General features: G+C 44.1%; 1 protein-coding gene across 1 annotated transcript; it reads right to left on the reverse strand.

Moving 5' to 3' along the window:
• Window positions 1–5,460: 5,460 nt before the first annotated feature.
• On the reverse strand, window positions 5,461–14,781 carry LOC144525695 (galactose-specific lectin nattectin-like). Its single transcript, XM_078262747.1, has 7 exons — window positions 14,603–14,781; window positions 14,267–14,329; window positions 13,954–13,978; window positions 6,987–7,069; window positions 6,460–6,594; window positions 6,189–6,300; window positions 5,461–6,041 (listed from the first exon to the last, which is right to left on the reverse strand). Exons 2-7 carry the CDS (start codon window positions 14,327–14,329, stop codon window positions 5,977–5,979), a joined length of 483 nt encoding a protein of 160 aa, XP_078118873.1. The 5' UTR covers window positions 14,603–14,781; the 3' UTR covers window positions 5,461–5,976.
• Between the last annotated feature and the right edge of the window lie 640 nt (window positions 14,782–15,421).

The raw sequence follows: 15,421 nt of genomic DNA on the forward strand, positions 1-15,421 counted from the left end.
TTCCCGGGTGTCCATCCACTTGACAAAAAACAGATGGCCATCAAGGATCCACCTGAGCCCCTCAGATCCTTTTTCTTAATGGCATTTGTGGTCATGCGGGGGCATCCTCATCTGTTGTCTCTGTAGGTGCCGCATGCTCCAAAGTTCATACTGTACAGATCCTTGAATAACATCATAAACATTGTTGCCACTGCCTAGGTGTGGTTTGTTTATGACGGACATAACAGAGTCATATGCCAGTCCTACACCAGAAGCAAACACAGACTTCCCTGTGTATACAACGTCCAAAGTGTACCCAGTGCTGCTGTATGCCAGTACAAATAATTTTGAAGCCCCACTTGGTTGGCTTCGCCTTCATGTATTGTGTCATGCCTGTGTGGGCCTTTGTTGCCACCATCCTCTCGTCCACTGGAAGGTTCTGCCGTGGGTGTTAAAATGCTCTGCATGACTGTCTGATGTCATCTAAAAGGGGCTTCAGTCGAAACAGCCAGTCATAAGCTGGTGTCCCTTTCTTCCTGTCGTTTTGGACATCTTCATCAGGGTCACTCATGTGAATGTTCCAGGAAATGACCTGATACCTGTCACGTGCCAGCACTGAGTGGGGAAATTGTATTTTTCCTCCAGTAGTCCCGGATATTTGTCTCACCAGTGAAGAACCAAGAAAGTGAGTCCTAAATATTTGAAAAATTCTTGAACAGTGAGGTTTGTCCAAGAATATGTTTTGCCACTGGCAATGTTTTTTGCAGGGTTTGTGTTTGTCTTATTGCACAAAGTGGTTGCTACATTGTCACTGATAAAAAGTTTGAAAATGTCCAGTGGTGTGTAAATGGATGAGGTGCTAAGCTGATTTCCTGGCTTTCTTGCTGGGACGAACCTTTTGGACACTGGAGAGATGTCTGGCTGTCTCTCAGTGTTCCATGATAGGGTTGGGGCTGCTGGCTGTGGTGATCTAGATCTAGAGGATTAAAGGACAATTGCGGCGCAAAACGAACCTAGGGGTTAATAACAGATGTGTACCCACTCTGTCATTCTCCGGGACATGTTTTCATGCTAATTGATTGTGTTTGTAGCTTGAACGAGGCTAGCGCGGACCGCTGATTAGCGTAGTATTCGGGGCACAGGGAAAGTAAAAATAAATCGCTATTTTGTACCACTAAAAAGGCTCAAAATATCACCAAACTTTCACGGTAGCATAATGAGGGTCCCTAGATGTTAACTGAAGCATTGAGAACTTTGTAAGTGTACAGGCGGTTTATTGAACGAAGAGCTGCTGGAGCTCAAAATAGTGATTTATTTTTACTTTCCCTGTGCCCCGAATACTAGCATTGTAAGCTAATCAGCGGTCCGCGCTAGCTTCGTTCAAGCTACAAACACATTCGATTAGCAATAAAACATGTCCCAGAGAATGACAGAGTGGCTACACATCCATTATTAACCCCTAGGTTCGTTTTGCGCTGGAATTGTCCTTTAAGGACTGCGTCTCTGTCGACCCCTCAAGCTGCCAGATCTGGATCTGGATCTCGACCGCCCACTCCCTCGTGACCTTGACTGCATCCATCCATGACCCATTCCTAGCAGCTGCTGGGATGCTGCAGCAGAAGTTGAAGGGCCCTCCTCATCAGAAGGATGGGAGCTTTCTTGTCTTGTCTTGGGTGGGTGAGGTGGTGTCTTCTTCATAATCACCACTGTAAAACAAATAAATAAAACAAAGTATTCGATCATAAGACCAATAAGTGTTTTTGTATTTTTTTTCTCACACAGCATGAGATAATGACTGAGATTGCTTCTCTACCCCCAACCCCCCACAGCTAAAAAGTGATAAGTGTTGAAAGCCCTACCCCCACCACTACATCCTATGTGTGGTGTATCTCTAATGGCGTTTTTCCATTACATGGTACCTGCTCGACTCGACTCTACTCGCCTTTTTTGGTTTTCCATTACGAAAAAAAGTCCCTGGTACCTGCCAACTGGTACTTTTTTTCGTACCACCTCCGTCGAGGTTCCAAGCGAGCTGAGCCGATACGAAAAGGTGACGTTAAAGCGACAGACGGGGGTATCCTGAACAAACCCGCCATTTTTAAATAGTTTATCCAGCTGTGTGTGTGTTTTTTTTTTTTTTTGCTGCCTACAGCTTCATTTGAAACTAAATGTGTCTTCTGGCCGTGGCAACAACAACACACCTTCGACATTCTGTGTGTGTCGCGTCGTTAGGTCACGGCAGTTTCCTGCGGCGGCACTATGACGACCAGCCACGCTCGCCTCACGCATGAGGCGGTACTATATATGCTATGGAAAAAGGAGGACGGGGCGCCGTGGCCGAGTTGAGCAGGTACCATGTAATGGAAAAACGCCATAAGTAAACTCACTAAACCTCTGATAAAAAAATTGCTGGGAGACAAATATATATTAGGGCTGTCAATCGATTAAAAAATGTAATCTAATTAATTACATACTCTGTATGTACGTACATAATTAACGGTGCCTGAACCGATACTTTTTAAGAAAGTAAAAAAAGAAAAGAATAAAAAAGGTACTAAACAACAGTTGGTGACATTAAAGAACGGTTTGTTTATTGCTAAGGCCATATGGTCAAAATTAAATGATTAATAATAATGTATAACAATAACAATAACTTATTTCACTAGTAAATTGCTGTTGAACGACAAAAACAACCACCAGATGGTAAAGGACATTTACAATAACTTCAAATGCACCACGAGGCTGTAGTTTACCAGTTTCATTGAACGCACCGTCTGTGTTGTTTCTCCGACGGCAGCTGCAGATTGTTACATCCCGGTGTTGAATCCTCTACAGTAAAACACAGTCACACTTTACACCGTTTAGCATTACTGGTCAGCATTTAACCCTGTTTAATCCAGCTACTAGCTAGCGGTAGGCTAACGTTAGCTGCCGTTGAGTATAGTGTTAACTAGCTAGCGGTAGGCTAACGTTAGCTGCTGTTGAGTATAGTGTTAACTAGCTAGCGGTAGGCTAACGTTAGCTGCTGTAGAGTATAGTGTTAACTAGCTAGCAGTAGGCTAACGTTAGCTGCTGTTGAGTATAATGTTAACTAGCGTCACGTGCAGCGGTGTTTGTGTTGCCTGTATCGTCTTCAGAGCATCAGAGAGAAGAGCAAACATATCAGTGGCACCAGATTTCGGTAGCCAGGGTTGGCAGGAAGAAGATTTTTACAAGTAAATGTTCCAATTAATGATCCAGGCAGAACATTCTCGTCTCCCTCCTTCATTTTACAGTCCAATGGTGCTAGAACGGTCCGGGTCAAACCTCAATATGGAATGGATTAATCTGCCTTATTTTTTCTCAGATTAATTAATCGAAATTAACGCGTTATTTTGACAGCCCTAAAACACACACAAACAAACAGACAAACAAAAGACATTGACAGAGAGCCAGACATAAGACATAAGGGACCAAACACATGCACAACTAGAAGTAAGAAGTCTACAGCATGGATTTCCATGAAATGTCCAAAGTCCTTTTTGACACTCCATGTATGCGAGCTGTAGAGAGCTCCATATATATGACATCCAAAAAGTAAAGGGTCCATGTACGAATAGACAAGGCATGAGGTGGTTTCCAACAGGTTGCAATCATTCTGTTAGCAGCTGTGAGTCCAGCAAATACAACACGTTTGGGCAGCCATTTCTCCATTTTTAGTTTTTTGGTTTCTCAGTTCACCGTGGAGGCATGAGACAAAAATAAAGTTTTCTTCACAAATTCAAGACAACAAGTGGTAAGTAAAGATATACAAATGATCATTTTGGGGGTGAGGTATTACATTAATGCATCAATAATTACAATCCAAGAGAGAAAATACTTCATGATCTCATTATTTAATATATTTATCAATGTGTTTATTTGTATTTTGGATTAGTATCCTAACCTTCTTCTTTTGTAATTATTCAAGAAAAAAATGATTATTTGTCAAGAGAGTCGAGAGTATTGACAAGAGTCAATAAGTCAGGACCAGACAGTATGTCTTTTAGTTTTGAATGCTTATTGATTATATATTAAAGGAAATCAGATGAATAAAGAACCCAACACACCAGAAACTCCTCTTTTATAACAGAAAGTTCAGACAAAATTTGGATTTTTATTTTCTATTTGGACATTTTAAAGATTATTTTTTGGTCATTTTTGGCCTTTATTTTTGACAGGACAGCTGAAGATTTGAAAGGGGAGAGAGAGGGGGAATGACCTGCAGCAAAGGGTGGCAGGTCGGGGTTGAACCCTGGCCCGCTGCGTTGAGGAGTAAACCTCTATATATGGGCGCCTGCTCTACCAACTGAGCTATCAGGGCGCCTGCTATTTGGATATTTTGGATGAGAAGATGGTCACCACTGCTGTCTGGTAGGTAGATGTTGTTACCTTTGGACAGAGCCATGCTAGCTGTTCCCCCCTGTTTCCAGTCTTTATGCTAAGCTAACGTTTGCTGGAAGGGAACTTAATAATTAATGTACAGACGAGAGTGGTATCGATGAGAACATTAACTTTTAGGGAGAAATCAAATAAGTATGTTGAAGTTTTTCTTATCTGATCAGTGGACGCTGTTTATAACAGACAATATTCAGGAAACTAAAATGGAAAAGATTTCTGAGTATTTTAATGTTTTCTGTATTTCATTTTGTGTTATTACTTAGATTAAAAGTCCAATAACTGATTATGTTTTGGCCAGCTTATAGAGTCAGACTGTGCATGCTTACATGCTCACCGTAGCACAGGTATATTTCAGGTGTGTCCATTTCATCTCAGGTAAGTTTCATTCATCTCTACAGTAAAACACAAATCCAACAATACTGCTGACACGGTAACAAGCTGCTTGACTTCCCCTTTGCCACACACCTGTACCTGTGGCTGTTGATTACTATAAGCATTTCCTGTCAATGCTCCACCCGGTGGTCATACACAGAACTGCATATCCATTCATGACACCAATATGCTATATAAACAAAACAAAGATTCATTATGGCTCCAACATGTATTTTGATGCTGATACTTTTGTACCTTTTACAAGTAATATTTTCATGATTGTCTCTAATAACTAGAAGTAGTATTACTGCACTGTGGTTTCAGGTACTTTTAGTTCCACCGTGTGTCACGATACCTCGATACAGACCTACATGAAGGTACACTTGTTTTGGGTTTGATTTAGTTTTTCTCTCAAACATTCCTTGAAAAGTCAAAATAAACTTAATCCCGTAAGAGTAAATTCATGTGGTCTTACATGTCTCCTCAAAAGAAAAAGAAATACAACACATTCAAATAAACCTTATTATCTTATTACCTAACCTATTCATCAATGTCTTTATTTGTATTTTGGATTAGTATCTTAACCTTGTTTTTATTGTAATTATTTAAGAAAAGGAATAACATTCACAAATATAGAATTATTTCCCCATTTAGAGAAAACAAGAGTCAGTAAGTCAGGACTAGACACTGTTTGTGACAATATGTCTTTATTTTTTAATGCTTATTGATTATATAGTGAAGGAAAAGAGATGAATAAAGAGCCCAACACACCAGAAACTCCTCTTGTATCACAGAACGTTCAGACAACATTTGGATTTTATTTTCTATTTGGACATTTTTGAAGAGAAGATGGTCACCACTCATGTCTGGTAGGTGGATGTTGTTACCTTTAGACAGAGCTGACAGACAATATTCAGTAAACTAAAATGGAAAAGATGTCAGAGTATTCAAATGTTTTCTGTATTTCATTTTGTGTTATTTATAGATTAAAAGTCCAATAACTGATTATGTTTTGGTCCAGCTCAGAGAGTCAGTTTCCTTCTAATGTTAAAACCCAAATGTGAACCGTTTCCTAACTCTTCAGATAATGAACAAGGTAAAGTGAGTCTGTCAGTGGAGAGCTGTTTCTGTCTGCAGAACAAACTGAAGGTGAATCAATGATGGAGATTATAGATGAGTTGTAGTGAGATCATGATGGTGGGGGCCTCACAGGTTCTTGGAGCACAGGAAAGGAGACATTTTCTCACACCGCCCGTCATTCCAGTTCATTCCTGTAGAGAGAGTTTCCAGAGTTTTAATGTCTTATCTTTTTATCTTTCAGACTGGAACCTACGACCACCTGCTATAAGTTCATAGATCATTTTTGGATCATCATGTTTATTTAAAAGACAAGATGTTTTATATGTTGTTTTTTTTACCCTTATAGTTCATCTGAAGACAGTTCTCATCTCCACCTTTGTTGTCAGGCTGCCCCCAAGCCCAGTTTTTGTAGTCGAATGTGGATCCATCAGACCACATCCACACACCCTCCTGAAGGAGAAAGAGAGAGAGAAAGGATCCTCCTTTTTTCTGTTGTTTTATTTAGAGTAATTTTCCTCTTTCTGTTCTTTATTTCTTTCACCAAATTTCATTTTTTTCGATAGCTTGAGAGACGAGTGACATCACTTCCTGTGATATTAAAAGTCTCACCTTCACCGAGTCAAAGCCTCCGATCCAGGAAGTTTGGTTTGCACCGGTCACTTGGTTAATGAAGGTTCTGAGGAATACATATTCCTCTTCTGAGTGGACTGAAGCCAGATTCCCAGCATCAGAGTTGCAGAAGTTCTAATGGAGACAATATAATAGGAAAAAAACATTTAAGAAAAAAACATGAACCTAATCACAATTTTAAGAGATGCGATCTCACGACATCTCATTTTTATACTGACATACCTTTGGACAATGCAGGACTTTTACTGTAACAAAGTATTAATACTTTTAGAGACTGTCCTCCCCCAAAAAACAGTCCCATAAGTCGTTTGTTCAAGCTGCAATTAGGACTCATATTTAGGTTTATATTGGCGGCGCCCTCTAATGGCCGTAGTAGTTATGACGGCAGCAAAGCAGGAAGTAAAGTGATTTATTTTTTGTTCCTGTCATAACTACTACGGCCACTAGAGGACACCGACACTAGAAATGTAAATACAGGTCAAGACAGTCTCAATAAACTGCTGTACCTCTGCATCGATCCAACTCTTTCCCTGGATGTTGAAACTGAAACAGCGAGAGCCGAACTGAGTCCAACCAGGAGGGCAGGGACCTTCAAGACAATGTTGAGTGAAGCATGTGAAGTTGATCGACCTCTGCTTGTCCGTAGCAAGCTCACTTTTGATTTTTAACTTCTGTGAGGCAGTGTTGCATGTCTTCTGTTTGTATTGTTAATACATTATATAGATAATTTTGCTACAAGCTCATCCCATCCTTCTTTCAGAAACCTAACATAATGGTTTTCTCCCTAATCCCTATCAGGACGTAATATATCTTTCTGTGTGATGCAATCAGTCAAGAGCAGATGTACGGGAAGTTAACATCTGGGCGTACAGCCAGGGACAGCGAGGTCAATGGAGCTCAGTGTAAATTCTTGCAGGAAGACTTCTAAACTTAATCACATTTCTGACACATTAAAACTGAACAGGTGTAGAGTTGTTCACTTTTATTTAACCAATCAGAAGCGGCCTTGAATTTCACGAGCCAATCACAGCATGACATTCCTGTTTTAAATCTGTCTCTCTCTGCTGCTCAGTTGTCATTTCAGGCTAAGAGCACAACTTCACTTCACCTTTTCACGGCCCGTGTCTCGCGTTGGTAGCAGCTGATGTCTATCCTAGAGGATATCTCTCTCTCTTGCACTTGTCCTGCAAGCAGTTTTTCCGCTGCCCGTGGCGCATGCACGCGGGTGCAACGGTAGCACAATTTCACTCCAGCAAGTTACTTCCACACAACTGCAGTCCCGGGGATTTTGCCTCGTTCGCAGCACCTGACTCGCCGCACAGCCCTGCTCTGACCTGCACAGCTGGCCTCCAGCCGCCGACTCTCAGCTGTCGGCGTTGAGCGTACTTCGGTCGGTTTCATCACGGCAGAGGAACCGGCGTGTTCAACTCAGCTGGATCATCCAACCCTTCAAAGTTAAGTTGTCTCTTCGGGCATATTTGTTCATTCATGTTTGCCGCCCACCGGTAATGCGATCAGGTTGCTGCGGCCTAGAGTTCCGGGCGCCGTCTAAACATTGGCTTCAGCCGTAGCTTCCTCTGTGTCTCTAGTTCTAGCTATAATCATTCAGTTATATGTACGTCCCTACAACAACTCGGTATATGGTCATCCTCTGTATTCCTTCTACATTCGTCCCGATGTCAGTGACATCCCTGCAAACCTGAGATCTCTAAAGCCATAATCCTGGTAAGCATGCACGTAACTGGTGGTGGTGTATTGATCTCTGAATATGCTCACATTCTATGAGTCGATTTGCACAATTACACGTTGGCATACATGTATTTTCGTCTTTTCATTTCCAAACCCGCACGCTGTGCAAGGTTTTCTGAAAGCAAACCTGGTCGCTGTGCCGAGGATAAGAACATGTGAACCCGGCCGTCGGGCCGTGATCAAGTGTAGCCAAACCCGGACGCTGTGCTGTGGTAAGAATTGCTAACCCGGCCGTCGTTATATATATATATATATATATGTGTGTATTAGGGCTGTCAGCATCAACGTGTTAATCGCGATGCGATTAAGGGCCAAGCATAATGCGTTAATTCTTTTTTTTTCGTCGTGCCTAACAGGATACTATTTTGCCGTACTTCCTCATAACACATCCTGCTGCTGCAGGAATAGCAAGCCTCATTCTGGTGCCACTGATATGCCTGCTCTTCTCTCTGACGCTCTGAAACAGACGTTACAGGAAACGGACACATCGCTGCACATGACGCTAGTTAACACTACACTCAACAGCAGCTAACGTTAGCCTACCACTAGCTAGTTAACACTACACTCAACAGCAGCTAACGTTAGCCTACCACTAGCTAGTTAACACTATACTCAACAGCAGCTAACGTTAGCCTACCACTAGCTAGTTAACACTATACTCGACAGCAGCTAACGTTAGCCTACCACTAGCTAGTGAACACTATACTCGACAGCAGCTAACGTTAGCCTACCGCTAGCTAGTTAACACTATACTCGACAGCAGCTAACGTTAGCCTACCGCTAGCTAGTAGCTGGATTAAACAGGGTTAAAATGCTGACAGCTAACACTAAACGGTGTAAAGTGTGACTGTGTTTTACTGTAGAGGATTCAACACCGGGATGTAACAATCTGCAGCTGCCGTCGGAGAAACAACACAGACGGTGCATTCAATGAAACTGGTAAACTACATCCTCGTGGTGCATTTGAAGTTGTTGTTAAATTCAAATGTGTGACTAGATTAAATATATAATAAACAAATACAAATCTTAAACTCAACTTCATAAAGTCACTTTCTTTGCATTCATTTGATTCCCAATCAAGATCCTCTGGTAAGAACAGCTTCCCGTTGTTAATATGTACTTAAAAACAGTTCTGAAATGCAAAATAATAGAATTTTAATCATGTGATAAAATATGCGATTAATCGCGATTAAGAAAATGTAATGGTTTTCATTTCTTTCTTTTGCTGGCCAGCTTTTGTACCAGCTCAATTGCTGCGATTTATTTTCCTCTTATTTTGGGGGCTATTTATCACTACAAGCCTGATTTAATTCACATTCACTACAAGCCTGATTACACTACAAGCTGAATCAAATCACAGATTCACTCCAAAGCATGATTACACTGCTGAATCAATATATATAATAATATATATAGTTCTCCGGGAACCATCACCTTATCGTGGTGGAGAGGTTTGTGTGTCCCTATGAACCTGAGGGCTGTGTTGTCTGGAGCTTTGTGCTCCTGGTAGGGTCTCCCAAGGCAAAGTGGTCTCAGGTGAGGGGCCAGACAAAGAATGGTTCAAAAATCCTATGAAAAATCGAGGAAGGGATGAAGTGACCCTGCCCGGAGGAAGCCCGGGGCCCCCGTCTGGAGCCAGGCCCAGATGGAGGGCTCGTCAGCGAGCGTCTGGTGGCCGGGTTTGCCACGGAGCCCGGTCGGGCACAGCCCGAAAAAGCTACGTGGCGGACATCCCTCCATCCCATGGGCCCACCACCTGTGGGAGGAACCGCTGGGGTCGGGTGCGCTGCCACATGGGTGGCAGTGAAGGTCAGGGGCCTCGACGGACCAGACTCGGGCAGCAGAGGCTGGCTCTGGGGACGTGGAATGTCACCCTCTGTGGGGGAAGGAGCCGGAACTTGTGCGGGAGGTGGAGCGCTACCGGTTAGATCTGGTGGGGCTTACCTCTACGCACAGTCTTGGTTCTGGAACCATACTCCTGGATAGGGGAAAGGACTCTTTTCTTCTCCGGAGTTGCCCAGGGTGTGAGGCGCCGGGCGGGTGTGGGGATACTCACAAGCCCCGGCTGAGCGCCGCTACGTTGGAGTTTAACCCGGTGGGACGAGAGGGTCGCCTCCCTACGCCTGCGGGTTGTGGGGGGGAAAACTCTGACTGTTGTTTGTGCATATGCACCAAACAAGAGTTCAGAGTATTCGGCCTTCTTGGAGACCTTGAGTGGAGTCCTGCATGGGGCTCCAGTCGGGGACTCCATAGTTCTGCTGGGGGGACTTCAACGCGCACGTGGGTAATGATGGAGACACATGGAGAGGCGTGATTGGGAGGAACGGCCTCCCTGATCTAAACCAGAGTGGTTGTTTGTTGTTGGACTTCTGTGCTAGTCATGGATTGTCTATAACTGAACACCATGTTCGAACATAGGGATGCTCATAAGTGTACTTGGTACCAGAGCACCCTAGGCCAAAGGTCAATGATCGATTTTATAATCGTTTCATCTGATCTGAGGCCATATGTTTTGGACACTCGGGTGAAGAGAGAGGGCGGAGCTGTCAACCGATCACCATCTGGTGGTGAGTTGGGTCAGGGGGTGGGGAAGACTCTGGACAGACCTGGTAAGCCCAAACGGGTAGTGCGGGTAAATTGGGAACGTCTGGAGGAGGCCCCTGTCCGACAGACTTTCAACTCACACCTCCGGCGGAGCTTTTCGTGCATCCCTGTGGAGGCTGGGGGCATTGAACCTGAGTGGACAATGTTCAAAGTTTCCATTGCTGAAGCTGCGGTGAGGAGCTGTGGTCTTAGGGTCTTAGGTGCCTCAAGGGGCGGTAACCCACGAACACCGTGGTGGACACCGGTGGTCAGGAAGCCGTCCGACTGAAGAAGGAGTCTTTCGGGATATGTTATCCCAGACGACTCCGGAGGCAGTTGCAAGGTACCGAAGGGCCCGAAGGGCTGCAGCCTCTGCCGTGAAAGAGGCAAAGCAGCGTGTGTGGGAGAAGTTCGGAGAAGACATGGAGAAGGACTTCGGTCGGCACCAAGGTACTTCTGGAAAACCGTTCGCCACCTCAGGAGGGGGAAGCGGAGAACCATCCAAGCTGTGTACAGTAAGGATGGGGACGCTGTTGACCTCAACTGAGGAGGTAATAGAGGGCGGTGGGAAGGAGCACTTTGAGGAACTCCTAAATCCGACTAATACACCCTCTATGGTAGAGGCAGAGCTGGAGGATGAGGGGGGATTGGCATCAATTTCCCTGGTGGAGGTTGCTGAGGTAGTTAAACAACTCCACAGTGGCAAAGCCCCAGGAATTGATGAGATCCGTCAGAAATGCTTAAAGCTCTGGGTGTGGAGGGGTTGTCTTGGTTGACACGCCTCTTCAACATTGCGTGGAAGTCTGGGACGGTGCCTAAGGAGTGGCAGACCGGGGTGGTGGTTCCCTCTTTTTAAAAAGGGGGACCAGAGGGTGTGCCAATTACAGGGGGTATCACACTTCTCAGCCTCCCCGGTAAAGTCTACTCCAAGGTGCTGGAAAGGAGGGTTCGGTCGATAGTCGAATCTCAGGTTGAAGAGGAACAATGCGGATTCCGTCCTGGTCGTGGAACAACGGACCAGATCTTTACTCGCAAGGATCCTGGAGGGAGCCTGGGAGTATGCCCTAACCAGTCTACATGTGTTTTGTGGATCTGGAGAAGGCGTATGACCGGGTGCCCCGGGAGATACTGTGGGAGGTGCTGCGGGAGTACAGGGTGAGGGGGGTCCCTTCTCAGGGCCATCCAATCTCCGTACGACCAAAGCGAGAGCTGTGTCCGGGTTCTCGGCAGTAAGTCGGACTCGTTTCAGGTGAGAGTTGGCCTCCGCCAGGGCTGCGCTTTGTCACCAATCCTGTTTGTAGTATTTATGGACAGGATATCGAGGCGTAGTCGGGGTGGAGAGGGGGTTGCAGTTAGGTGGGCTGGGGATCTCATCGCTGCTTTTTGCAGATGATGTGGTCCTGATGGCATCATCGGCCTGTGACCTTCAGCACTCACTGGATCGGTTCGCAGCCGAGTGTGAAGCGGCTGGGATGAGGATCAGCACCTCTAAATCGGAGGCCATGGTTCTCAGCAGGGAAACCGATGGAGTGCCTTCTCCAGGTAGGGAATGAGTCCTTACCCCAAGTGAAGGAGTTCAAGTACCTTGGGGTCTTGTTCACGAGTGAGGGGACAATGGAGTGGGAGATTGGTCGGAGAATCGGCACAGCAGGTGCGGTATTACATTCAATTTATCGCACCGTTGTGACGAAAAGAGAGCTGAGCCAGAAGGCAAAGCTCTCAATCTACCGGTCAGTTTTTGTTCCTACCCTCACCTATGGTCATGAAGGCTGGGTCATGACCGAAAGAACAAGATCCAGGGTACAAGCGGCCGAAATGGGTTTCCTCAGGAGGGTAGCTGGCGTCTCCCTTAGAGATAGGGTGAGAAGCTCAGTTATCCGTGAGGAGCTCGGAGTAGAGCCGCTGCTCCTTTGCATCGAAAGGAGCCAGTTGAGGTGGTTCGGGCATCTGGTAAGGATGCCCCCTGGGCGCCTCCCTAGGGAGGTGTTCCAGGCACGTCCAGCTGGGAGGAGGCCTCGGGGGAGACCCAGGACTAGGTGGAGGGATTATATCTCTAACCTGGCCTGGGAACGCCTCGGGATCCCCCAGTCGGAGCTGGTTAATGTGGCCCGGGAAAGGGAAGTTTGGGGTCCCCTGCTGGAGCTGCTACCCCCGCGACCCGACCCCGGATAAGCGGATGAAGATGGATGGATGGATGGATGGAATATAATTTCATAATGATGGAGTCTAATCTCCAAAGACTGTACGTCATATCATGCATTCGTACAATAAATCTTTGCATATCTGCAACAAAGTCTCTCCTGATTGAAATCACATTTCTCTCTCTTCTAAAACTGAACAGCTGTAGAGTTGTTCACTTTTATCTAACCAATCAGAAGCGGCCTTGAATTTCACGAGCCAATCACAGCATGACATCCCTGTTTTAAACCTGTCTCTCTCTGCTGCTCAGTTGTCATTTCAGGCTAAGAGCACAACCCTCCTCCTTCCCTTGCTCCTCCGGTCTGCATCTTGCTCCTGGTCCCTCCTCGGACAAGACTGCCATCGGCTCCTCGGTTCGGTATTTGGGTTCCTCACACCACCATCAGTGTCTAGACTCCATCGGGGGATCAGCTTCTGGGATCCGAACACCCCTAAGTGTGTGTGTGTGTGTTTTTATATATATATATATATATATATATATATATATATATATATATATATATATAATATTTCATAATGATGGAGTCTAATCTCCAAAGACTGTACATGTCATGCAATTGTACAATAAATCTTTGCATATCTGCAACGAAGTCTCTCCTGATTGAAGTGGCCTTATGTGGTACCTAATGTTAAACGCGTGATGTACTGATATGGACTCCATCCTCCTAAATGTATAAATCTTGCATGCTAGAGAATGTCTTCAGCTTATCAGCAGAGTAACTCAGGTCTTTGGTTGAATTAAGATCTTATGTTTTGCAACATCTTGGTCTCCCTGAAAATTCCTTGATTAGTAAAAAAGTTGAAAAATCCAAGACAAACCAACATGGAGAAGAGAGGAAGGAGGCGCACACACACAACAAAAAATACAAACCCCTACGTAACACTGTATGAACAAACAAGTCAAATACAATCAGAGCAACGAGTCAGAGATACTGTACTGACCTGTGTAGGAGGTTTGTCCCCAATACTGTGATCACAAAAAGACGTATTAAACACGAGCAGTCTATTTACAGGACTACTCAACTCAACTTTATTTATATAGCACCTTTGATACAAACATGCAGCTCAAAGGGCTTCACAGAACAAACTTATCTAATGTTTCAGCTTACAGTTTGCACTCAGCCTACATTAAAACTAGTAACATTATTTAATAACTGTCTCATAATCTTACAGGTTGGGAAACCACTGCATTATCCTTCATGTGCAACACATAGAGTTGTTTTTTTAAATTAATAGTTGCATAGTTTTTACTTACAGATGCAGCCGGCAGTACGATGGACAAACAGAGCAACAAAATAAACTGAAAGCCTGATGTCATCTGTGGAAAGACGTTAAACAAAGTCAACATACTGCAGACAAGGACATATATGCAGATAAGTAATGACTGGGATCAGTGAGACATTTATCAAATTAAAGTATCCAGCTAGTTATAAGTGTTTTATATAATATAGATGTGGTTTGATATTAAATAGATTAACTGATATTGAAAATGTATAAATATTAAATACACTAAGTGTTCTCAAAATATAAAATGTCCTCTTGATGAATACAGGATTAGATTAAATGTGATAATACATTGAAATATAATTACCTTTGCTGAGGTGATGATTGGCTGACACAGAGAGAACAACAAGCTGATGACTGTCAGTGATAGAAAATGTCCAGTCTTTATAGTTTATCAAAGCGTGTTGAAAGCCCTGCAAGAGCCTTCAAGTTACGCCTCTTTTCCAGTCCACAGAGAGACCTCTTTGCAAGTGACGTGGCATCTGAAATATTGAAACCTGAGAACATGTTTGAATTGCTGATTGACATGGTGGTGCTTATAAAAAAATTAGGAAACACTTGTTACATAAAACTTCTTCCAGTAAGAGGTGGAACATTCGGGTATTTCCTTTTTTTTCACCGTATGCTTCTACTTCACTAAATCTCAGAGGTAAATATGGTACATTTTACTGCACTACTGTTATGTGACACTCAGGTCTCGTCCAGTGTCAAGTTTCTGTGTTTAGTTGGTTTCACGTTTTCTGTTGGTTTTCCATTTCCTGTTTTATTTTGTAGGCTCTCTGTTCTCTCTTGTGTTGTTTTGTTTACTTCCTGTTGTATATTTTCCCGCCTGTGTGATTACCTGTCCCCGCCCTAATGTATTGCACCTGTGTCTCATTGTCTCCCCTGTCTTGTGTATTTAAGTTCTGATCTTCCCCTTGCCCCAGTGTTAGATTGTCTGTTTCTTTAGTGTGCAGCATTCAAGTGTTTTTTCCTTGTGTTTCTATGTTCCTGGTTCCTTTGGATTTTTTTACCATTGCCTGGTTTTGGACTTCCCCTTGCCTGTTGGTTTGGCTACTGTTACACGTGAGTTAGTTTTTTGACCATTGCCTGTTTTTGGACTTCCCCTTGCCTGTCGATTTCGAAA

Source organism: Sander vitreus, chromosome 11 (genome assembly GCF_031162955.1).
Source record: "Sander vitreus isolate 19-12246 chromosome 11, sanVit1, whole genome shotgun sequence".
Lineage (NCBI taxonomy): Eukaryota > Metazoa > Chordata > Actinopteri > Perciformes > Percidae > Sander > Sander vitreus.